Source organism: Coregonus clupeaformis, chromosome 34, assembly GCF_020615455.1.
Source record: "Coregonus clupeaformis isolate EN_2021a chromosome 34, ASM2061545v1, whole genome shotgun sequence".
Taxonomy (NCBI): Eukaryota; Metazoa; Chordata; class Actinopteri; order Salmoniformes; family Salmonidae; genus Coregonus; species Coregonus clupeaformis.
The window spans coordinates 11,114,580-11,139,119 of record NC_059225.1 but is presented as its reverse complement, the minus strand read 5'-3'; the positions used below and the strand labels follow the sequence as shown (position 1 = coordinate 11,139,119).

At 47.6% G+C, this 24,540-nt stretch overlaps 1 protein-coding gene across 1 annotated transcript in view; it reads left to right on the top strand.

Annotated features, from left to right (window-relative positions):
- The window catches only part of mix23 (mitochondrial matrix import factor 23), a 56,173-nt gene that overhangs the window by 3,284 nt on the left and 28,349 nt on the right, over nucleotides 1-24,540 (top strand). Inside the window, exon 3 of the mRNA XM_041861410.2 lies at nucleotides 23,865-23,990. Within this exon, the coding sequence (XP_041717344.1) occupies nucleotides 23,865-23,990 (126 nt within the window). The remainder of the gene's footprint in view (nucleotides 1-23,864; nucleotides 23,991-24,540) is intronic.

Here is a 24,540-nt window from a genome sequence, read left to right as displayed (position 1 = left end):
ACAATCTAAACTAGATGCCCTCAATCTCACACAAATTATCAACGAACCTACCAGGTACAACCCTAAATCCGTAAACATGGGTACCCTCATAGATATCATCCTGACTAACTTACCCTCTAAATACACCTCCGCTGTCTTCAACCAGGATCTCAGCGATCACTGCCTTATTGCCTGCGTCCGTAACGGGTCCGCGGTCAAACGACCACCCCTCATCACTGTCAAACGCTCCCAAAAACACTTCAGCGAGCAGGCCTTCCTAATTGACCTGGCCCAGGTATCCTGGATGGATATAGATCTCATTCCGTCAGTAGAGGATGCCTGGTTGTTCTTTAAAAGTAATTTCCTCTCAATCTTAAATAGACATGCCCCATTCAAAAATACAGAACTAAGAACAGATATAGCCCCTGGTTCTCCTCAGACTTGACTGCCCTTGACCAGCACAAAAACATCCTGTGGCGTACTGCATTAGCATCAAATAGCCCCCGCGATATGCAACTTTTCAGGGAAGTTAGGAACCAATATACACAAGCAGTTAGGAAAGCAAAGGCTAACTTTTTCAAACAGAAATTTGCATCCTGTAGCACTAACTCCAAAAAGTTTTGGGACACTGTAAAGTCCATGGAAAATAAGAGCACTTCCTCCCAGCTGCCCACTGCACTGAGGCTAGGAAACACTATCACCACCGATAAATCTACAATAATCGAGAATTTCGACAAGCATTTTGCTACGGCTGGCCATGCTTTCCACCTGGCTACCACTACCCCGGCCACCAGCTCTGCACCCTCCGCTGCAACTTGCCCATGCCCCCCGCTTCTCCTTCACACAAATCCAGACAGCTGATGTTCTGAAAGAGCTGCAAAATCTGGACCCCTACAAATCATCTGGGCTAGACAATCTGGACCCTTTCTAAAACTAGCCGCGAAATTGTCGCAACCCCTATTACTAGCCTGTTCAACCTCTCTTTCGTAACGTCTGAGATCCCCAGAGATTGTAAAGCTGCCGCGGTCATCCCCCTCTTCAAAGGGGGGTGACACTCTAGATCCAAACTGTTACAGACCCATATCCATCCTGCCCTGCCTTTCAAAAAGTTTTTGAAAGCCAAGTCAACAAACAGATCACCGACCATTTCGAATCCCACCGTACCTTCTCCGCTATGCAATCCGGTTTCCGAGCTGGTCATGGGTGCACTTCAGCCACGCTCAAGGTCCTAAACGATATTATAACCGCGATCGATAATAGACAGTACTGTGCAGCCGTTTTCATTGACCTGGCCAAGGCTTTCGACTCTGTCAACCACCGCATTCTTATTGGCAGACTAAATAGCCTTGGTTTCTCAAATGACTGCCTCGCCTGGTTCACCAACTACTTCTCAGATATAGAGTTCAATGTGTCAAATCGGAGGGCCTGTTGTCTGGACCTATGGCAGTCTCTATGGGGGTGCCACAGGGTTCAATTCTTGGGCCGACTCTTTTCTCTGTGTATATCAATGACGTCGCTCTTGCTGCTGGTGACTCTCAGATCCACCTCTACGCAGACGACACCATTTTGTATACATCTGGCCCTTCATTGGACACTGTGTTAACAAACCTCCAAACGAGCTTCAATGCCATACAACACTCCTTCCGTGGCATCCAACTGCTCTTAAACACTAGTAAAACTAAATGCATGCTCTTCAACCGAACGCTGCTTGCACCCGCCCACCCGACTAGAATCACTACTCTCGACGGGTCTGACCTAGAGTATGTGGACAACTACAAATATCTAGGTGTCTGCTTAGACTGTAAACTCTCCTTCCAGACTCACATTAAGAATCTCCAATCCAAAGTTAAATCTAGAATCGGTTTCCTATTTCGCAACAAAGCCTCCTTCACTCATGCTGCCAAACATGCCCTCGTAAAACTGACTATCCTACCGATCCTTGACTTCGGCGATGTCATTTACAAAATAGCCTCCAACACTCTACTCAGCAAATTGGATGTAGTCTATCACAGTGCCATCCGTTTTGTCTCCAAAGCCCCATATAATACCCACCACTGTGACCTGTACGCTCTTGTTGGCTGGTCCTCACTACATATTCGTCGCCAAACCCACTGGCTCCAGGCCATCTATAAATCACTGCTAGGCAAATCCCCGCCTTATCTTAGCTCATTGGTCACCATAGCAGCACCCACCCGTAGTCTGCGCTCCAGCAGGTATATCTCACTGGTCATCCCCAAAGCCAACACCTCCTTTGGCCGCAATTCCTTCCAGTTCTCTGCTGCCAATGACTGGAACGAAATGCAAAAATCTCTGAAGCTGGAGACTCTTATCTCCCTCACTAACTTTAAGCATCAGCTGTCAGAGCACCTTACCGATCACTGCACCTGTACACAGCCCATCTGAAATTAGCCCACCCAACTACCTCATCCCCATATTGTTATTTATTTTGCTCATTTGTACCCCAGTATCTCTATTTGCACATCATCTCTTGCACATCTATCATTCCAGTGTTAATACTAATTGTAATTATTTTGCACTATAGCCTATTTATTGCCTTACCTCCATAACTTGCTACATTTGCACACACTGTATATATATGTATTTCTGTTGTATTTTTGACTTTGTTTTGTTTTACCCCATATGTAACTCTGTGTTGTTGTTTTTATCGCACTGCTTTGCTTTGTCTTGGCCAGGTCGCAGTTGTAAATGAGAACTTGTTCTCAACTGGCTTACCTGGTTAAATAAAGGTGAAAAAAAAAATAATAATAATAAAAAAATATGCCCAGCCAATCAGAATGGGTTTTTCCCCACAAAAGGGCTTAATTACAGACAGAAATAGTCCTCAGTTTCATCCGCTGTCCGGGTGGCTGGTCTCAGACGATCCCGCAGGTGAAGAAGCCGGATGTGGACGTCCTGGGCTGGCGTGGTTACACGTCTGAGGTTTTTAGTCCGGTTGGATGTACTGCCAAATTCTCTAAAACGACGGAGTAAATGGTCAAATAAATAACATTAAATTCTCTGGCAACAGCTCTGGTGGACATTCCTGCAGTCAGCATGCCAATTGCAAATTCCCTCAACTTGGCATTGTGTTGTGTGACAAAACTGCACATATATATTTTTGGGATATTTTATTTCAGTTCATGAGACATTGGACCAACAGTTTACATGTTGCGTTTATATTTTTGTTAAGTATAGATAACTGACTAGTTGGCTAGCCTTCGGGCCTGTCAACTTTTCATTGCTTAGCCCGGTGCGCCCTCCTGTGGACTCTTAAAAATGGTTCTTCACCAACATCTTTTTCAGTGTTGCAACCAAATAATGTCTCATTTATTTTACAGGTTAATCTTATGTTTTGAGAAAATAGATAACAGTTTAATGCAAAAATATAAATAAGTATGAATAATTTACATCAAATGAACCTAATTTCAATGATGTGCATTGACATAAACAATGAAACACTGTGTTGGAGTTTGTGTTGCAGAGATGCACTTGGAAAGTAAAGGAAGAAATACACAAGATGTGTTGAATAAATATAGATATTAGATTTTAGACATGTAATATCTTTTTTCTAATAAATACTTGCATATGAAAACAAGCCAAACAAACAATTAAATGTCGACCTCCATCCCTATATTGTCCCACGTCGACCTCCATCCCTATATTGTCCCACGTCGACCTCCATCCCTATATTGTCCCACGTCGACCTCCATCCCTATATTGTCCCACGTCGACCTCCATCCCTATATTGTCCCACGTCGACCTCCATCCCTATATTGTCCCACGTCGACCTCCATCCCTATATTGTCCAACGTCGACCTCCATCCCTATATTGTCCCACGTCGACCTCCATCCGTATATTGTCCCACGTCGACCTCCATCCCTATATTGTCCCACGTCGACCTCCATCCCTATATTGTCCCACGTCGACCTCCATCCCTATATTGTCCCACGTCGACCTCCATCCCTATATTGTCCCACGTCGACCTCCATCCCTATATTGTCCCACGTCGACCTCCATCCCTATATTGTCCCACGTCGACCTCCATCCCTATATTGTCCAACGTCGACCTCCATCCCTATATTGTCCCACGTCGACCTCCATCCCTATATTGTCCCACGTCGACCTCCATCCCTATATTGTCCAACGTCGACCTCCATCCCTATATTGTCCCACGTCGACCTCCATCCCTATATTGTCCCACGTCGACCTCCATCCCTATATTGTCCAACGTCGACCTCCATCCCTATATTGTCCCACGTCGACCTCCATCCCTATATTTTCCAACGTCGACCTCCATCCCTATATTGTCCAACGTCGACCTCCATCCGTATATTGTCCAACGTCGACCTCCATCCCTATATTGTCCCACGTCGACCTCCATCCCTATATTGTCCCACGTCGACCTCCATCCCTATATTGTCCAACGTCGACCTCCATCCCTATATTGTCCCACGTCGACCTCCATCCCTATATTTTCCAACGTCGACCTCCATCCCTATATTGTCCAACGTCGACCTCCATCCGTATATTGTCCCACGTCGACCTCCATCCCTATATTGTCCCACGTCGACCTCCATCCCTATATTGTCCCACGTCGACCTCCATCCCTATATTGTCCAACGTCGACCTCCATCCCTATATTGTCCAACGTCGACCTCCATCCCTATATTGTCCCACGTCGACCTCCATCCCTATATTGTCCCACGTCGACCTCCATCCCTATATTGTCCAACGTCGACCTCCATCCCTATATTGTCCCACGTCGACCTCCATCCCTATATTGTCCAACGTCGACCTCCATCCCTATATTGTCCAACGTCGACCTCCATCCCTATATTGTCCCACGTCGACCTCCATCCCTATATTGTCCCACGTCGACCTCCATCCCTATATTGTCCCACGTCGACCTCCATCCCTATATTGTCCCACGTCGACCTCCATCCCTATATTGTCCCACGTCGACCTCCATCCCTATATTGTCCAACGTCGACCTCCATCCCTATATTGTCCCACGCCGACCTCCATCCCTATATTGTCCCACGTCGACCTCCATCCCTATATTGTCCCACGTCGACCTCCATCCCTATATTGTCCCACGTCGACCTCCATCCCTATATTTTCCAACGTCGACCTCCATCCCTATATTGTCCCACGTCGACCTCCATCCGTATATTGTCCCACGTCGACCTCCATCCCTATATTGTCCCACGTCGACCTCCATCCCTATATTGTCCCACGTCGACCTCCATCCCTATATTGTCCAACGTCGACCTCCATCCCTATATTGTCCCACGTCGACCTCCATCCCTATATTTTCCAACGTCGACCTCCATCCCTATATTGTCCCACGTCGACCTCCATCCCTATATTGTCCAACGTCGACCTCCATCCGTATATTGTCCCACGTCGACCTCCATCCCTATATTGTCCCACGTCGACCTCCATCCCTATATTGTCCCACGTCGACCTCCATCCCTATATTGTCCCACGTCGACCTCCATCCCTATATTGTCCCACGTCGACCTCCATCCCTGTATTGTCCAACGTCGACCTCCATCCCTGTATTGTCACACGTCGACCTCCATCCCTGTATTGTCCCACGTCGACCTCCATCCGTATATTGTCCAACGTCGACCTCCATCCCTATATTGTCCAACGTCGACCTCCATCCCTATATTGTCCCACGTCGACCTCCATCCCTATATTGTCCCACGTCGACCTCCATCCCTATATTGTCCCACGTCGACCTCCATCCCTATATTGTCCCACGTCGACCTCCATCCCTATATTGTCCCACGTCGACCTCCATCCCTATATTGTCCCACGTCGACCTCCATCCCTATATTGTCCCACGTCGACCTCCATCCCTATATTGTCCCACGTCGACCTCCATCCCTATATTGTCCCACGTCGACCTCCATCCCTATATTGTCCCACGTCGACCTCCATCCCTATATTGTCCAACGTCGACCTCCATCCCTATATTGTCCCACGTCGACCTCCATCCGTATATTGTCCCACGTCGACCTCCATCCCTATATTGTCCCACGTCGACCTCCATCCCTATATTGTCCCACGTCGACCTCATCCCTATATTGTCCCACGTCGACCTCCATCCCTATATTGTCCAACGTCGACCTCCATCCCGATATTGTCCAACGTCGACCTCCATCCCTATATTGTCCAACGTCGACCTCCATCCCTATATTGTCCCACGTCGACCTCCATCCCTATATTGTCCCACGTCGACCTCCATCCCTATATTGTCCCACGTCGACCTCCATCCGTATATTGTCCCACGTCGACCTCCATCCGCATATTGTCCAACGTCGACCTCCATCCCTATATTGTCCCACGTCGACCTCCATCCCTATATTGTCCAACGTCGACCTCCATCCCTATATTGTCCCACGTCGACCTCCATCACTATATTGTCCAACGTCGACCTCCATCCCTATATTGTCCCAGAAATCACAACACAAATCCAGCTCAACCACCACCTCTGGATCCCACAGCACACACCTGCAGTGGAACCAGTGCTGGCAGAAGTCACAGCACACCTGGCACCTCGGACTCACACTCCTGAGGGGAGTTTGCAGACGGATCATGCTCCCCACAGCGAGCACAGCAGGTGGTGTCTTTTATGTGAAAAACAAACAAACAATCAAATTGATTAATATGGTTTGCAAATGTAGAAGGACTACAGCAACAATAGTAACTTATACAACAGAGAGGAAAACAAACTGATTCTGAAGTACCTGAGGGTGGTGCCATGGGTGGTGTGACAGAGGTGGCCGGTGGAGCTTTTCTCTTCATTTTCTGTGCTGCGTGTTTTGCGCCCTGGTGATCCAGCATCTTGTGCTTGTTCTGGTCGCAACGAAACCCAGACTCATCGCAGTTATAGATTTGGCTGGGTTTCTCCCTCAACCCGCTCTCCTCCAAGTTCTTCTCATAAGAAGCAAAGAAGGCTCACTCAGCTCTCCCCCTGTCCAGGGTGTCCGGCCTCATCATGCTCAGGTTCGCTCTCCCCCTGTCCAGGGTGTCCGGCCTCATCATGCTCAGGTTCGCTCTCCCCCTGTCCAGGGTGTCCGGCCTCATCATGCTCAGGTTCGCTCTCCCCCTGTCCAGGGTGTCCGGCCTCATCGTGCTCAGGTTCGCTCTCCCCCTGTCCAGGGTGTCCGGCCTCATCATGCTCAGGTTCGCTCTCCCCCTGTCCAGGGTGTCCGGCCTCATCATGCTCAGGTTCGCTCTCCCCCTGTCCAGGGTGTCCGGCCTCATCGTGCTCAGGTTCGCTCTCCCCCTGTCCAGGGTGTCCGGCCTCATCGTGCTCAGGTTCGCTCTCCCCCTGTCCAGGGTGTCCGGCCTCATCGTGCTCAGGTTCGCTCTCCCCCTGTCCAGGGTGTCCGGCCTCATCATGCTCAGGTTCTTGTGCTTCCTGAACATTTCCCACCACCTCTTCCCCAGTGGTGGAATTGTCTACCCTTGGTGCAGAAACATAGAATCCACCCAGGATGAAAATGTTTATTTTGGCATCACCATGCACAAATACCACAGGAGGCTGCTGAGGGGAGAACAGCTCATAATAATGGCTGAAATGGAGTGAATGGAATGGCACCAAACACATGGAAACAATGTGCATTCAGAAAGTATTCAGACCCCATGACTTTTTCCACATTTTGTTACGTTACAGCCTTGTTCTAAAATGGATGAAATTGTTTTTTCCCCTCATCAATCTACACACAATACCCCATAATGACAAAGCAAAAACAGGTTTTTAGAAATGTTTTTGCAAAAAAAAAAAAAAAAAAAAAGGAAATATCACATTTACATAAGTATTCAGACACTTTACTCAGTACTTTGTTGAAGCACCTTTGGCAGCGATTACAGCCACAAGTCTTCTTGGGTATGACGCTACAAGCTTGGCACACCTGTATTTGGGGAGTTTCTCCCATTGTTCTCTGTAGATCCTCTCAAGCTCTGTCAGGTTGGATGGGGAGCGTCGCTGCACAGCTATTTTCAGGTCTCTCCAGAGATGTTCGTTTGGGTTCAAGTCCGGGCTCTGGCTGGGCCACTCAAGCAAATTCAGAGACTTGTCCTGAAGCCACTCCTCCGTTGTCTTGGCTGTGTGCTTAGGGTTGTTGTCCTGATGGAAGGTGAACCTTTGCCCCAGTCTGAGGTCCTGAGCGCTCTGGAGCAGGTTTTCATCAAGGATCTCTCTGTACTTTGCTCCATTCATCTTTCCCTCGATCCTGACTAGTCTCCCAGTCCCTGCCGCTGAAAAACATCCCCACAGCATGATGCTGCCACCACCATGCTTCACCGTAGGGATGGTGCCAGATTTCCTCCAGACGTGATGCTTGGCATTCAGGCCAAAGAGTTCAATCTTGGTTTCATCAGACTAGATAATCTTGTTTCTCATGGTCTGAGAGTCCTTTAGGTGCCTTTTGGCAAACTCCAAGCGGGCTGTCATGTGCCTTTTACTGAGGAGTTGCTTCCGTATGGCCACTCTACCATAAAGGCCTGATTGGTGGAGTGCTGCAGAGATGGTTGTCCTTCTGGAAGGTTCTCCCATCTCCAGAGAAACTCTGGAGCTCTGTCAGAGTGACCATCTGGTTCTTGGTCACCTCCCTGACCAAGGCTCTTCTCCCCTGATTGTTCAGTTTGGCCGGGTGGCCAGCTCTAGGAAGAGTCTTGGTGGTTCCAAAATTCTTCCATTTAAGAATGATGGAGGCCACTGTGTTCTTGGGGACCTTCAATGCTGCAGACATTTTTTGGTACCCTTCCCCAGATCTGTGCCTTGACACAATCCTGTCTCGGAGCTCTACGGACAATTCCTTCGACCTCATGGCTTGGTTTTTGCTCTGACATGCACTGTCAACTGTGTGGGACCTTATATAGACAGGTATGTGCCTTTCCAAATCATGTCCAATCAATTGAATTTACCACAGGTGGACCCGTGCTAAGGTCTATTCAACGCTGGTCTGACCAATCAGAATCCATGCTTCAAGATTGTTTTGATCACGAGGACTGGGATATGTTCCCGGTTGCCTCTGAGAATAACATTGATGTAACATGGACACAGTGACGGAGTTCATCAGGAAGTGTATAGGGGATGTTGTTCCCACGGTGACTATTAAAACATACTATACATATCTATACCAAAAAACGTGGGTAGAAAGCGCCAACCACCGCATTTAACCAGGGCAAAGTGACTGGGAATATGGTTGGATACAGACAGTGTCATCATTCCCTCCATAAGGCAAATAAACAGGCAAAACGTCAGTACAGAGACAAAGTTACAATTCAACGGCTCAGACACGAGAAGAATGTGGCAGGGTCTACAGACAATCACGGATTACAAAGGGAAAACCATTCACGTTGCGGACACTGATGTCTTGCTCACGGACAAGCTAAACACAGTGCCACCGATGCGTCCCGCTCCCAAGGACTGTGGGCTCTTGTTCTCCGTGGTCGACGTGAGTAAGACATTGAAGCATGTTAACCCTCGCAAGGCTGCCGGTCCAGACGGTATCACTAGCCGCGTCCTCAGAGCATGCGCAGACCAGCTGGCTGGAGTGTTTACGGACGTATTCAATCTCTCCCTATCCCAGTCTGTTGTCCCCACTTGAACTTCCTGACGGGCCACTCCCAGGTGGTGAAGGTAGGAAACAACATCTCCACTAGACTGATCCTCAACACTGGGGCCCCACAAGGGTGCGTGCTCAGCCCCCTCCTGTACTCCCTGTTCACCCATGACTGCGTGGCCAAGCCTCCAACTCAATCATCAAGTTTGCAGACGACACAACAGTAGTAGGCTTGATTACCAATAATGACGAGACCGCCTACAGGGAGGAGGTGAGGGCTCTGGGAGTGTGGTGCCAGGAAAATAACCTCTCCCTCAACGTCAACAAAACAAAGGAGCTGATTGTGGACTTCAGGAGACAACAGAGAGAGCATGCCCCTATTCACATCGATGGGACTGCAGTGAAGGTGAAAAGCTTCAAGTTCCTCGGCGTACATTTCACTGACACACTGAAATGGTCCACCCACACAGACATTGTGGTGAAGAAGGCGCAACAGCGTCTCTTCAACCTCAGGATGCTGAATACATTTGGCTTGGCCCCTAAGGCCCTCACAAACTTACTCAACCCTGCACCTTAGAGGCTGCTGCCCTTTATACATAGACATGGAATCACTGGTCACTTTAATAATGGAACACTAGTCACTTTAATCATGTTTACATACTGCTTTACTCAGCTCATATGTATATACTGTGCTCTACTGCATTTTAGTCAATGCCACTCAGACATTGCTCGTCCTAATATTTATATATTTCGTAATTCCATTATTTTACTTTGAGATTTGTGTGTATTGTTGTGAATTGTTAGATACTACTGCACTGTTGGAGCTAGGAACACAAGCATTTCGCTACACCCACAATAACATCTGCTAAATATGTATATGTGACCAATACGATTTGATTTGACAATCAAGTTGTAGAAACATCTCAAGGATGATCAATGGAAACAGGATACACCTGAGCTCAATTTTGAGTCTCATAGCAAAGGGTCTGAATACCTATATAAATACCGATAAGTGTATTTCTGTATTTTATTTTTAATACATTTGCAAACATTTCTAAAAACCTGTTTTCGCTTTTTCATCATGGGGTATTGTGTGTAGATTGATTCGATAATATTTAATCCATTTTAGAATAAGGCTGTAACGTAACAAAATGTGGAAAAAGTAAAGTGGTCTGAATACTTTCTGAATGCACTGTATATGATACCATTCCACCTATTCCGCTCCAGCATTTTCCACGAGCCTGTCCTCCCCAATTAAGGCACCACCAACATCCTGTGACATCCACATTTTCATCACACACCTTGAGAACAGTCAGTCCAGCATTCTACATACATAAACACATAGAACACCAAATACATTTTGTTGGCATATTTCATCAGCCTCTGTCTGGTGAAGGGGAACCCATGGTTGGCGCAGTAGATACAGAATTTTCATCCTCTGGTGCAAGCAATGTGGGTGGTCCACTGCGACAACCATGGGTCACCCGGCCCCTCAGCCTGTCCGCCAGGGTCTGCCGAGGTACACCATGCACCTTGTTAGATAAGAATAGAAAACTGTTATTAGCAGTTGAAATATACATACTCGTGGTAATCTCCTAGAAACAAAAAACATCCCTGCCCCGTAGTCCTCCATGGCTTGGAACATGTCCACCTGACTAACTTTGGCAGCCTGGTAGATACCCATCCCTGCCCCGCAAAACGCCCCCATCTAATTTTGATACAGTAAAGCTCGACAACATTCAAATCAAATCAAATTGTATTTGTCAAATGTGCCGAATACAACAGGTGTAGACCTTACCGTGAAAGGCTTACTGACAAGCCCTTAACCAACAATGCAGTTTAAAGAAAAATAAGAGTTAAGAAAGTCCGGGTAGCCATGATTAGCTGTTCAGCAGTCTTATGGCTTGGGGGTTGAAGCTGTTCAGAAGCCGTTTGGACCTAGACTTGGCGCTCCGGTACCGCTTGTCGTGCGGTAACAGAGAGAACAGTCTATGACTAGGGTGGCTGGTCTTTGGCAATTTTTAGGGCCTTCCTCTGACACCGCCTGGTATAGAGGTCCTGGATGGCAGGAAGCTTGGCCCCAGTGATGTACTGGGCCGTACGCACTACCCTCTGTAGTGCCTTACGGTCGGAGGCCAAGCAGTTGCCATAGCAGGCGGTGATGCAACCAGTCAGGATGCTCTCAATAGTGCAGCTGTAGAACCTTTTGAGGATCTGAGGACCCATGCCATAATTTTTCAGTCTCCTGAGGGGGAATTGTCCTGCACCCTTCACGACCGTCTTGGTGTGTTTGGACCATGATAGGATGTTGGTGATGTGGACACCAAGGAACTTGAAGCTCTCAACCTGCTCTGGGGGCGTGCTCGGCCTTCCTTTTCCTATAGTCCACGATCATCTCCTTTGTCTTGATCACGTTGAGGGAGAGGTTGTTATCCTGGCATCACACTTCCAGGACTCTGACCTCCTCCCTATAGGCTGTCTCGTTGTCGGTATTCAGGCCTACCACCGTTGTGTCGTCGGCAAACTTAATGATGGTGTTGGAGTCGTGCTTGGCCACGCTGTCATGGGTGAACAGGGAGTACAGGAGGGGACTACGCACGCACCCCTGAGGGGCCCCCGTGTTGAGAATCAGCATGGCAGTTGTGTTGTTGCCTACCCATACCACATGGGCGGCCTGTCAGGAAGTCCAGGATCCAGTTGCAGAGGGAGGTGTTTAGTCCCAGGGTCCTTAGCTTAGTGATGGGCTTTGAGGGCGCTATGGTGTTGAACGCTGAGCTGTAGTCAATGAATCGCATTCTCACGTAGGTGTTCCTATTGTCCAGGTGGGAAAGGGCAGTGTTGAGTGCAGTAGAGATTGCATCATCTGTGGATCTGTTGGGGGGGGTATGCAAATTGGAGTGGGTCTAGGGTTTCTGGGATGATGGTGTCGATGTGAGCCATGACCAGCCTTTCAAAGCACTTCATGGCTACAGACGTGAGTGCTACGGGTTGGTAGTCATTTAGGCAGGTTACCTTGGTGTTCTTGGGCACAGGGACTATGGTGGTCTAAAACATGTTGGTATTACAGACTCGGCCAGGGACAGGTTGAAAATGTCAGTGAAGACACTTGCCAGTTGGTCAGCGCATGCTCGGAGTACACGTCCTGGTAATCCGTCTGGCCCTGCGGCCTTGTGAATGTTGACCTGTTTAAAGGTCTTACTCACATCGGCTACGGCGAGCGTGATCACACAGTCGTCCGGAACAGCTGGTGCTCTCATGCATGCTTCAGTGTTGCTTGCCTCGAAGCGCGTATAGAAGTTATTTAGCTCGTCTGGTAGGCTTGTCAATGGGCAGCTCGCGGCTGGGCCCTGCCACATCTGACGAGCGTTGGAGCCGGTGTAGTAGGATTCAATCTTAGTCCTGTATTGACTCTTTGCCTGTTTGATGGTTCGTCGGAGGGCATAGCGGGATTTCTTATAAGCGTCCGGGTTAGAGTCCCGCTCCTTGAAAGCTGCAGCTCTGCCCTTTAGCTCTGTGCAGATGTTGCCTGTAATCCATGGCTTCTGGTTGGGGTATGTACGTACGGTCACTGTGGGGACAACGTCATTGATGCACTTATTGATGAAGCCGGTGACTGATGTGGTATACTCCTCAATGCCATCAGTTGAGTCCAGGAACATATTCCAGTCTGTGCTAGCAAAACAGTCCTGTAGCTTAGCATCTGCTTCATCTGACCACTTCCTTATTGACCAAGTCACTGGTGCTTCCTGCTTTAGTTTTTGCTTGTAAGCAGGAATGAGGAGGATAGAGTTATGGTCAGATTTGCCAAATGGAGGGCAAGGGAGAGCTTTGTATGCGTCTCTGTGTGTGGAGTAAAGGTGATCTAGAGTTTTTCTTTCCTCTTGTTGCACATTTAACACGCTGGTAGAAATTAGGTAGAACGGATTTAAGTTTCCCTGCATTAAAGTCCCCGGCCACTAGGAGCGCTGCCACTAGATGAGCGTTTTCCTGTTTACTTATGGCCTTATACAGCTCATTGAGTGTGGTCTTGGTGCCAGCATCAGTTTGTGGTGGTAAATAGACAGCTACGAAAAATTCAGCTGTATTCGTGATATGTATTATCTAACACTTACAATTGCTTTCCTTTTTGGTTACTAAGCAGTTCTATCAACATTTAGCAACTAAGCTAGCAACATTAGCAAATCGGTTAGCTATATTTCAGAGGTTAAAAGTTGGATATTAAATGATGTGTGATCTGTCGCTAAAGTCAAAGTTTACAATATACAGCATGTCCTACAAAATGTCTATATATTATTAATTTTTTTACTTCCATAAATTGTAATGACAATCGGTGGTCAGCTAGCTAGAAGGGTGTATTTCCAGTCCATTAAATTTTTTAGCTCGAGGTGATTTAGCTTGGTGGCATCCTGCCTTCCCCCTACAGTTCTCAGCCATTAGCTTCGCCCACGACTGCCTCAAGTGAACTACAACCCGACGCTGTGTTTTAATGTTTAGAAAAGTCAATAATCATCGCTTGCGATACGGCTTTCGAAACATATCATCTTTCATCAGCAAGAAAGAATCCTTAGAATAAAAAAGATACACTTACTGTAGCAATTACTGATCTATACAGCTATGGGTGCCTCCATCCTAGAAACTACACTTCCGCTACACTTCCTGAGTTATGTTTACGCACAGGTGTTGGAGCATGCTAGATATCCAATTAGCACAGGCCTCTTGTCTACCGTCTGTTTTCCGTAAACAAGCGCCGTATCATGGAGATATGGCCGTGTGGGAACACCAACCATAACATGGAGATATGGCCGTGTGGGAACACCAACCGTAACATGGAGATATGGCCGTGTGGGAACACCAACCATAACATGGAGATATGGGAACACCAACCATAACATGGAGATATGGCCGTGTGGGAACACCAACCATAACATGGAGATATGGCCGTGTGGGAACACCAACCATAACATGGAGATATGGCCGTGTGGGAACACCAACCGTAACATGGAGATATGGCCGTGTGGGAACACCAACCGTAACATGGAGATATGGCCGTGTGGGAACACCAACCGTAACATGGAGATATGGCCGTGTGGGAACACCAACCATAACATGGAGATATGGCCGTGTGGGAACACCAACCATAACATGGAGATATGGCCGTGTGGGAACACCAACCATAACATGGAGATATGGCCGTGTGGGAACACCAACCATAACATGGAGATATGGCCGTGTGGGAACACCAACCATAACATGGAGATATGGCCGTGTGGGAACACCAACCATAACATGGAGATATGGCCGTGTGGGAACACCAACCATAACATGGAGATATGGCCGTGTGGGAACACCAACCATAACATGGAGATATGGCCGTGTGGGAACACCAACCATAACATGGAGATATGGCCGTGTGGGAACACCAACCGTAACATGGAGATATGGCCGTGTGGGAACACCAACCGTAACATGGAGATATGGGAACACCAACCGTAACATGGAGATATGGCCGTGTGGGAACACCAACCATAACATGGAGATATGGCCGTGTGGGAACACCAACCATAACATGGAGATATGGCCGTGTGGGAACACCAACCATAACATGGAGATATGGCCGTGTGGGAACACCAACCATAACATGGAGATATGGCCGTGTGGGAACACCAACCATAACATGGAGATATGGCCGTGTGGGAACACCGACCATAACATGGAGATATGGCCGTGTGGGAACACCGACCGTAACATGGAGATATGGCCGTGTGGGAACACCAACCATAACATGGAGATATGGCCGTGTGGGAACACCAACCATAACATGGAGATATGGCCGTGTGGGAACACCAACCATAACATGGAGATATGGCCGTGTGGGAACACCAACCATAACATGGAGATATGGCCGTGTGGGAACACCAACCGTAACATGGAGATATGGCCGTGTGGGAACACCAACCATAACATGGAGATATGGCCGTGTGGGAACACCGACCGTAACATGGAGATATGGCCGTGTGGGAACACCGACCATAACATGGAGATATGGCCGTGTGGGAACACCAACCATAACATGGAGATATGGCCGTGTGGGAACACCAACCATAACATGGAGATATGGCCGTGTGGGAACACCAACCATAACATGGAGATATGGCCGTGTGGGAACACCAACCATAACATGGAGATATGGCCGTGTGGGAACACCAACCGTAACATGGAGATATGGCCGTGTGGGAACACCAACCATAACATGGAGATATGGGAACACTAACCATAACATGGAGATATGGCCGTGTGGGAACACCAACCATAACATGGAGATATGGCCGTGTGGGAACACCAACCGTAACATGGAGATATGGGAACACTAACCATAACATGGAGATATGGCCGTGTGGGAACACCAACCATAACATGGAGATATGGCCGTGTGGGAACACCGACCGTATCATGGAGATATGGCCGTGTGGGAACACCGACCGTATCATGGAGATATGGCCGTGTGGGAACACCAACCATAACATGGAGATATGGGAACACCAACCATAACATGAAGATATGGGAACACTAACCATAACATGGAGATATGGCCGTGTGGGAACACCAACCATAACATGGAGATATGGCCGTGTGGGAACACCAACCGTAACATGGAGATATGGGAACACTAACCATAACATGGAGATATGGCCGTGTGGGAACACCAACCATAACATGGAGATATGGCCGTGTGGGAACACCGACCGTATCATGGAGATATGGCCGTGTGGGAACACCGACCGTATCATGGAGATATGGCCGTGTGGGAACACCAACCATAACATGGAGATATGGGAACACCAACCATAACATGGAGATATGGGAACACCAACCATAACATGGAGATATGGCCGTGTGGGAACACCAACCATAACATGGAGTGTATCAATTTAACCTTTTTGTTTTTTGAAAAGTATTTTTTGCTGATATGAAAGATAAGGTTCATATGCTTCCAATATGATACCGCAAGCAACGCGTGTTAATGTTCAGATTGAGCGTCAGGGATCTTAACCAAACTCCACGCTACACAAGACGCCTTTGTCCAATGACTCTTATGTGTAATGTAGTGGAACTGAGAGTCATGATCAAGGGCTAGCATGGACATTTCAGGATTGGGTTCAATGTGAAGAATTTGGACATGGCTGTAACCAAGTTTCCATCCACAGTTTCTATGCGAGTAAAGTCATACTATATAAAAATGTTTATCACAACAGCTGTGAAGGAAACAGGAAGTTTCGGTACAATTTAATATTTATGAACAAATATTGATATAACCATTATCACATTGACGTAAACTTGGAGTCATGCGATGATATGGTGTGTGGTCCTCCCACTAAGACTCTGGGAAACTATGCAATAAGTTATGATGAACTTCACAGGGGGGTGAAAATGCACGTTGACGAGCTTGATGCTGCTTTCCAATCAATATGGAGTGTCTTAATCTGGTGACATGATGATCGATGGTTGACTGCCGTTTGACAAATACAAATATTCTGTCTCATATCCATAATAATCTCATCATGTAGACTAGCCTGCTGACACTGTATCTGCCTGCTGTTGGCTAGAGCAGTGGTTCCCTACCAGTGGTACTGAAGAACAACGCAATCTGCTTTATCTTCTAAGGCACAAGTTGACTGCAGGTAATAACTTAAGTAGCTACAAATATTCACATTGAATGAATACGTTTTGATGACATCCTGTGGGTATACGGTATATACGGTATACCACCCAACCCTAACGGGGTACGTGAGGAGACTCATGAGACCCTAGGCTTACTGGTAAAATGCACATGAGGGGATACTTCAGGGGTACTCTGGGCAGAGCAACATTCAGTTGGTGGTATAGTAACTGAAAAAGGTTGGGAACCACTGGGTTAGAGTGCACGTGCCAAGACCAGATTTGGCACATTTGCCATTTTAATGCTGCAGTTTTTGTGACAAAACTATCGGTAGAGTTGAAAATGCGTTGGAAACACATTGAACTTTAGATTTTTATTCGGTACATGAAAGCTTCAGCAAAAAAATACCTTTTGTGTACACTACGTCATCACATTTACATTTACATTTTAGTCATTTAGCAGACGCTCTTATCCAGAGCGACTTACAGGAGCAATTAGGGTTAAGTGCCTTGCTCAAGGGCACATTTACGTCATTTAGCAGACGCTCTTATCCAGAGCGACTACAAATTGGTGCATTCACCCTATAGCCAGTGGGATAACCACTTTACAATTATACTTTTTTTTTGGGGGGGGGGTAGAAGGATTACTTTATCCTATCCCAGGTGTTCCTTAAAGAGGTGGGGTTTCAAATGTCTCCGGAAGGTGGTGAGTGACTCCGCTGTCCTGGCGTCGTGAGGGAGCTTGTTCCACCATTGGGGTGCCAGAGCAGCGAACAGCTTTGACTGGGCTGAGCGGGAACTATGCTTCCGCAGAGGAAGGGGAGCCAGCAGGCCAGAGGTGGATGAACGCAATGCCCTCGCCTGGGTGTAGGGACTGATCAGAGCCTGAAGGTACGGAGGTGCCGTTCCCCTCACTGCTCCATAGGCAAGCACCATGGTCTTGTAACGGATGCGAGCTTCAACTGGAAGCCAGTGGAGTGTGCAGAGGAGGGGGGTGACGTGAGAGAACTTGGGAAGGTTGAACACCAGACGGGCTGCGGCATTCTGGATGAGTTGTAGGGGTTTAATGGCACAGGCAGGGAGCCCAGCCAACAGCGAGTTGCAGTAATCCAGACGGGAGATGACAAGTGCCTGGATTAGGACCTGTGCCGCTTCCTGTGTAAGGCAGGGTCGTACTCTCCGAATGTTGTAGAGCATGAACCTGCAGGATCGGGTCACCGCCTTGATGTTAGTGGAGAACGACAGGGTGTTGTCCAGGGTCACGCCAAGGCTCTTCGCACTCTGGGAGGAGGACACAACGGAGTTGTCAACCGTGATGGCGAGATCATGGAACGGGCAGTCCTTCCCCGGGAGGAAGAGCAGCTCCGTCTTGCCAGGGTTCAGCTTGAGGTGGTGATCCGTCATCCATACTGATATGTCGGCCAGACATGCAGAGATGCGATTCGCCACCTGGTTATCAGAAGGGGGAAAGGAGAAGATTAGTTGTGTATCGTCAGCGTAGCAATGATAGGAGAGGCCATGTGAGGATATGACAGAGCCAAGTGACTTGGTGTATAGGGAGAAAAGGAGAGGGCCTAGAACTGAGCCCTGGGGGACACCAGTGGTGAGAGCACGTGGTGCGGAGACAGCTTCTCGCCACGCCACTTGGTAGGGAGCGACCGGTCAGGTAGGACGCAATCCAGGAGTGAGCCGCGCCGGAGATGCCCAGCTCGGAGAGGGTGGAGAGGAGGATCTGATGGTTCACTGTATCAAAGGCAGCAGACAGGTCTAGAAGGACAAGAGCAGAGGAGAGAGAGTTAGCTTTAGCAGTGCGGAGAGCCTCCGTGACACAGAGAAGAGCAGTCTCAGTTGAATGACCAGTCCTGAAACCTGACTGGTTTGGATCAAGAAGGTAATTCTGAGAGAGATAGCAAGAGAGTTGGCTAAAGACGGCACGCTCAATAGTTTTGGAAAGAAAAGAAAGAAGGGATACTGGTCTGTAGTTGTTGACATCAGTGGGATCGAGTGTTGGTTTTTTGAGAAGGGGTGCAACTCTCGCTCTCTTGAAGACGGAAGGGACATGGCCAGCGGTCAAGGATGAGTTGATCAGCGAGGTGAGGTAGGGGAGAAGGTCACCGGAGATGGTCTGGAGAAGAGAGGAGGGGATGGGGTCAAGCGGGCAGGTTGTTGGGCGGCCTGCAGTCACTAGTCGCAAGATTTTATCTGGAGAGAGAGGGGAGAAAGAAGTCAAAGCATAGGGTAGGGCAGTGTGAGCAGGACCAGCAGTGTCATTAGACTTAACAAACGAGGATCGGATGTTGTCAACCTTCTTTTCAAAGTGGTTGACAAAGTCATCCACAGAGAGGGAGGTGGGGGGGAGGATTCAGCAGTGAGGAGAATGTGGCAAAGAGCTTCCTAGGGTTAGAGGCAGATGCTTGGAATTTAGAGTGGTAGAAAGTGGCCTTAGCAGCAGAAACAGATGAAGAAAATGTAGAGAGGAGGGAGTGAAAAGATGCCAGGTCGGCAGGGAGTTTAGTTTTCTTCCATTTCCGCTCCGCTGCCCGGAGCTCTGTTCTGTGAGCTCGCAATGAGTCATCAAGCCACAGAGCTGGAGGGGAGGACCGAGCCGGCCGGGAGGATAGGGGACACAGGGAGTCAAAGGATGCAGAAAGGGAGGAGAGGAGGGTTGAGGAGGCAGAATCAGGAGATTGGAGGGAGAAGGATAGAGCAGAGGGAAGAGATGATAGGATGGAAGAGGAAAGAGTAGTGGGAGAGAGAGAGCGAAGGTTGCGGCGGCGCGTTACCATCTGTGTAGGGGCAGAGTGAGTAGTGTTGGAGGAGAGCGAGAGAGAAAAGGATACAAAGTAGTGGTCGGAGACATGGAGGGGAGTTGCAGTGAGATTAGTAGAAGAGCAACATCTAGTAAAGATGAAGTCAAGCGTATTGCCTGCCTTGTGAGTGGGGGGGGATGGTGAGAGGGTGAGGTCAAAAGAGGAGAGGAGTGGAAAGAAGGAGGCAGAGAGAAATGAGTCAAATGTAGACGTGGGGAGGTTGAAATCACCCAAAACTGTGAAGGGTGAGCCATCCTCAGGAAAGGAACTTATCAAGGCGTCAAGCTCATTGATGAACTCTCCAAGGGAACCTGGAGGGCGATAGATGACAAGGATATTAAGCTTAAATGGGCTAGTGACTGTGACAGCGTGGAATTCAAATGAGGAGATAGACAGATGGGTTAGGGGAAAAATTGAGAATGACCACTTGGGAGAGATGAGGATTCCTGTGCCACCACCCCTCTGACCAGATACTCTCGGGGTATGCGAGAACACATGGTCAGACGAGGAGAGAGCAGTAGGAGTAGCAGTGTTTTCAGTGGTAATCCATGTTTCCGTCAGCGCCAGGAAGTCGAGGGACTGGAGGGTAGCATAGGCTGGGATGAAGTCAGCCTTGTTGGCGGCAGAACGGCAGTTCCAGAGGCTGCCTGAGACCTGGAACTCCAGGTGTGTGGTGCGTGCAGGGACCACCAGGTTAGAGAGGCAGCAGCCACGCGGTGTGAGGCGTTTGTGTAGCCTGTGCGGAGAGGAGAGAACAGGGATAGGCAGAGGCATAGTTGACAGGCTGCAGCAGATGGCTACAATAATGCAGAGGAGATCGGAATGAAATGAACTAAACATCAGGGAAAGGAGAGAGCAGGCCTCCCTCACCAAAAAAAATATATATATAACTCTCCCAACTTCCACCTCAGAAACTATAATTGTTTCACTGAACCACCCGAGTAAAACTCTCCCAACTTCCACTTTAGAAATTAGAATTGTTGTAAACAACAGCAGACTGTTATCAGTAGCTGTAATTAAGTACAGCAGCTACCAACCACCTAACGTTAATGCCTCGGATGAGGTTAGAAAAACAGCTGAATGGTAGCAGCTAGCTGGCTCAATCACAGGTACTCTTAAGCATGAAATAACATTGGAAACAATTAACCACAGTTGCAAAAAGTTACCAGTAGCTACCCGCTAGCTAGCTAGCTTTGTTGGTCCAAGTAGTGGGTAAGCTAGCCTCGTGCTTCGCCGGGGTCCACCGAATACAGTACTTACCTACAATAATTACCTACAATAACCTTCAATAACTACCTGAGTAAGCTACCTATAATACCAAACTACAATACCTACCTACAATCTAAATACATGGTTTAAGCTTAACTCAACACCATATAAGAAGCCAAGCTTACCTTTCATAACGCAGCAATGATTAAACGTTGGGTAGCTAGCACAAAGATATTGTATTTAGCTACCACAGTACAGCCAGCTGGTAGTGTTGGCTGGCTAGCAATGGCTACTGTGTTGACTTTGTTTGAAAAACGGCGTCACTGCGAACGAATGTAGCTGGCTAAAAGGATATTGTTTTTAGTTGCTACCGTTGCTAATAGCAACTCGCCAGCTAATCCAGGAGGTGAGTTAGCTAGCTAGCTTCGTGCTACACCCGGCACCGCCGAATACAAAAGTAACCTACAATAACTACACAACAGCTATCCACAACAGCCCACGATGCCTACCTATACTACTTAATAATATACAGCCCACGATGCCCACCTATAGTACCTAACTACAATCTAAATACATAGTTTAAGCCTTACTCGACAAAGCCCAAGCTATGTATAAAGCCAAACTGGCAGACTGCAATCAGTAGCCGAAATTAAGTACAGCAGCTACCAACCACCTAACGTTAATGATAATGAGGTTAGAAAAACAGCTGAAGGTGGCAGCTAGCTGGCTCAATTACAGGCACTCTTAAGCGTGAAATAACATTGGAAACAGCTAACCACAGTTGCTAAAAGTTACCGGTAGCTACCCGCTAGCTAGCTAGCTTTAGTCACCACACTGAAGTCCGTTTGGTGGGAACACACCACTGGTGGGAAAATGCGCATATTTTCTTTATGCAGATCTTTGAATATTCGCATAAAAAATATGTTGCCTATTGGCTGGAAACCAGCTAATGACACCAAATTCACTCTGCAGCCTGAAGACCCGACGTTGAATTGCATTCACAACGTCTACAAGCCAGAATGTTGAAGAAAATGATATTTTAACGTACTTTACCTGTCTGTGTGGTTGGTCCTTTTGCAGGTAGGAATATATCCACAGGAAAGTATAATTACATCAACTTTTCAAAGCGCTGATAGTGCGTTCAGATTTCCATCACCTGAAGCATGGGCACAAGATGAAAAGGCATACTTGATGAGCTGGTGAGGAACAGGAACACAAGATGAAAAGCATACTTGATGAGCTGGTGAGGAACAGGAACACAAGATGAAAAGCATACTTGATGAGCTGGTGCACGTGTTTACATGGTTCTTCCCATGCTTCAGGTGATGGAAATCTGAACACACTACCAGCGCTTTGAAAAGTTGATGTAATTATACTTTCCTGTGGATATATTCCTACCTGCAAAAGGACCAACCACACAGACAACCCGTAAAGTAAGTGAAAATATCATTTTATTCAACATTCTGGCTTCTAAAACTTGTGAGAAGGAATTTTGCAAACCAATGTATGGCAATAATCTGACTGAACCAGATGGATGAACATCAGGTATCACAGTCTGATTGGCAGGCAACATCTTCACTATCACAGTCTGATTGGCAGGCAACATCTTCACTATCACAGTCTGATTGGCAGGCAACATCTTCACTATCACAGTCTGATTGGCAGGCAACATCTTCACTATCACAGTCTGATTGGCAGGCAACATCTTCACTATCACAGTCTGATTGGCAGGCAACATCTTCACTATCACAGTCTGATTGGCAGGCAACATCTTCACTATCACAGTCTGATTGGCAGGCAACATCTTCACTATCACAGTCTGATTGGCAGGCAACATCTTCACTATCACAGTCTGATTGGCAGGCAACATCTTCACTATCACAGTCTGATTGGCAGGCAACATCTTCACTATCACAGTCTGATTGGCAGGCAACATCTTCACTATCACAGTCTGATTGGCAGGCAACATCTTCACTATCACAGTCTGATTGGCAGGCAACATCTTGCTTTGAATGCTGAATGCACTCTGCTATTATAGCTGTCATGCAGTTTCCCCTCGGTTAGATTGTGCAACGTGCATAACAGAATGGTCAGGTGACATAGCTAGCTAGGTATGTAGCCTAATGTCTGTTTATGTCAGTTAGCTATGATTTCTACACATTAATTAATGCTTTTAAAGAAGAGAGAGCGCAGCACTGTGTGTTGGAGCTAGCTAGGGTCAATGGATGTTTCACACCCCAGATGTAATTAGGGCATGACAACCTGTTGCTTGGGGTCTAAGCAGGGGCGGACTGGGCTCCAAAATCGGCCCTGGCATTTCTAAAACACATGCTCATTTTTTTAAATTTTGAGGCCCCCACAATGGCAATTTTTGTTCCATGAAGCCCACATTTTTTGCCAGATAATTATAATTTTGCACCAAAAAAAACAAACAAGTTAGGCAGGCCAACTGAGCTAAAGATGGACCAGCCCATCTGGCATTTGCCCGAAATACCAGATGGCCAGTCCGCCCCTGGGTCTATGGACAGTGTCTCTGCCTCAGTTGGCCTCTCAGAAGATCTGCACTGTTCTGTATTGTCAGTAACTATCTGTCTGTCTGTCTGTCTGTCCCTCCCTAACCCCCAGGAGGTTCTGAAGGTGATGCGTAACATAGATGACCGTATCGTCCATTCTCTCAACACCACCGTGCCGACTGTCTCCTTCTCAGGCAGAGTGGACGCCTCCCAGACATGCAGACAGCTCTATGAGTCTGTGAGTCACACAGTATACCTTTAACCTCTCCTCCACACAGTATACCTTTAACCTCTCCTCTCCTCTACACAGTATACCTTTAACCTCTCCTTTACACAGTATACCTTTAACCTCTCCTCTACACAGTATACCTTTAACCTGTCCTCTACACAGTATACCTTTAACCTCTCCTCTACACAGTATACCTTTAACCTCTCCTCCACACAGTATACCTTTAACCTCTCCTCTCCTCCACACAGTATACCTTTAACCTCTCCTCTACACAGTATACCTTTAACCTCTCCTCTACACAGTATACCTTTAACCTCTCCTCTACACAGTATACCTTTAACCTCTCCTCTACACAGTATACCTTTAACCTCTCCTCCACACAGTATACCTTTAACCTCTCCTCTACACAGTATACCTTTAACCTCTCCTCCACACAGTATACCTTTAACCTCTCCTCCACACAGTATACCTTTAACCTCTCCTCCACACAGTATACCTTTAACCTCTCCTCTACACAGTATACCTTTAACCTCTCCTCTCCTCTACACAGTATACCTTT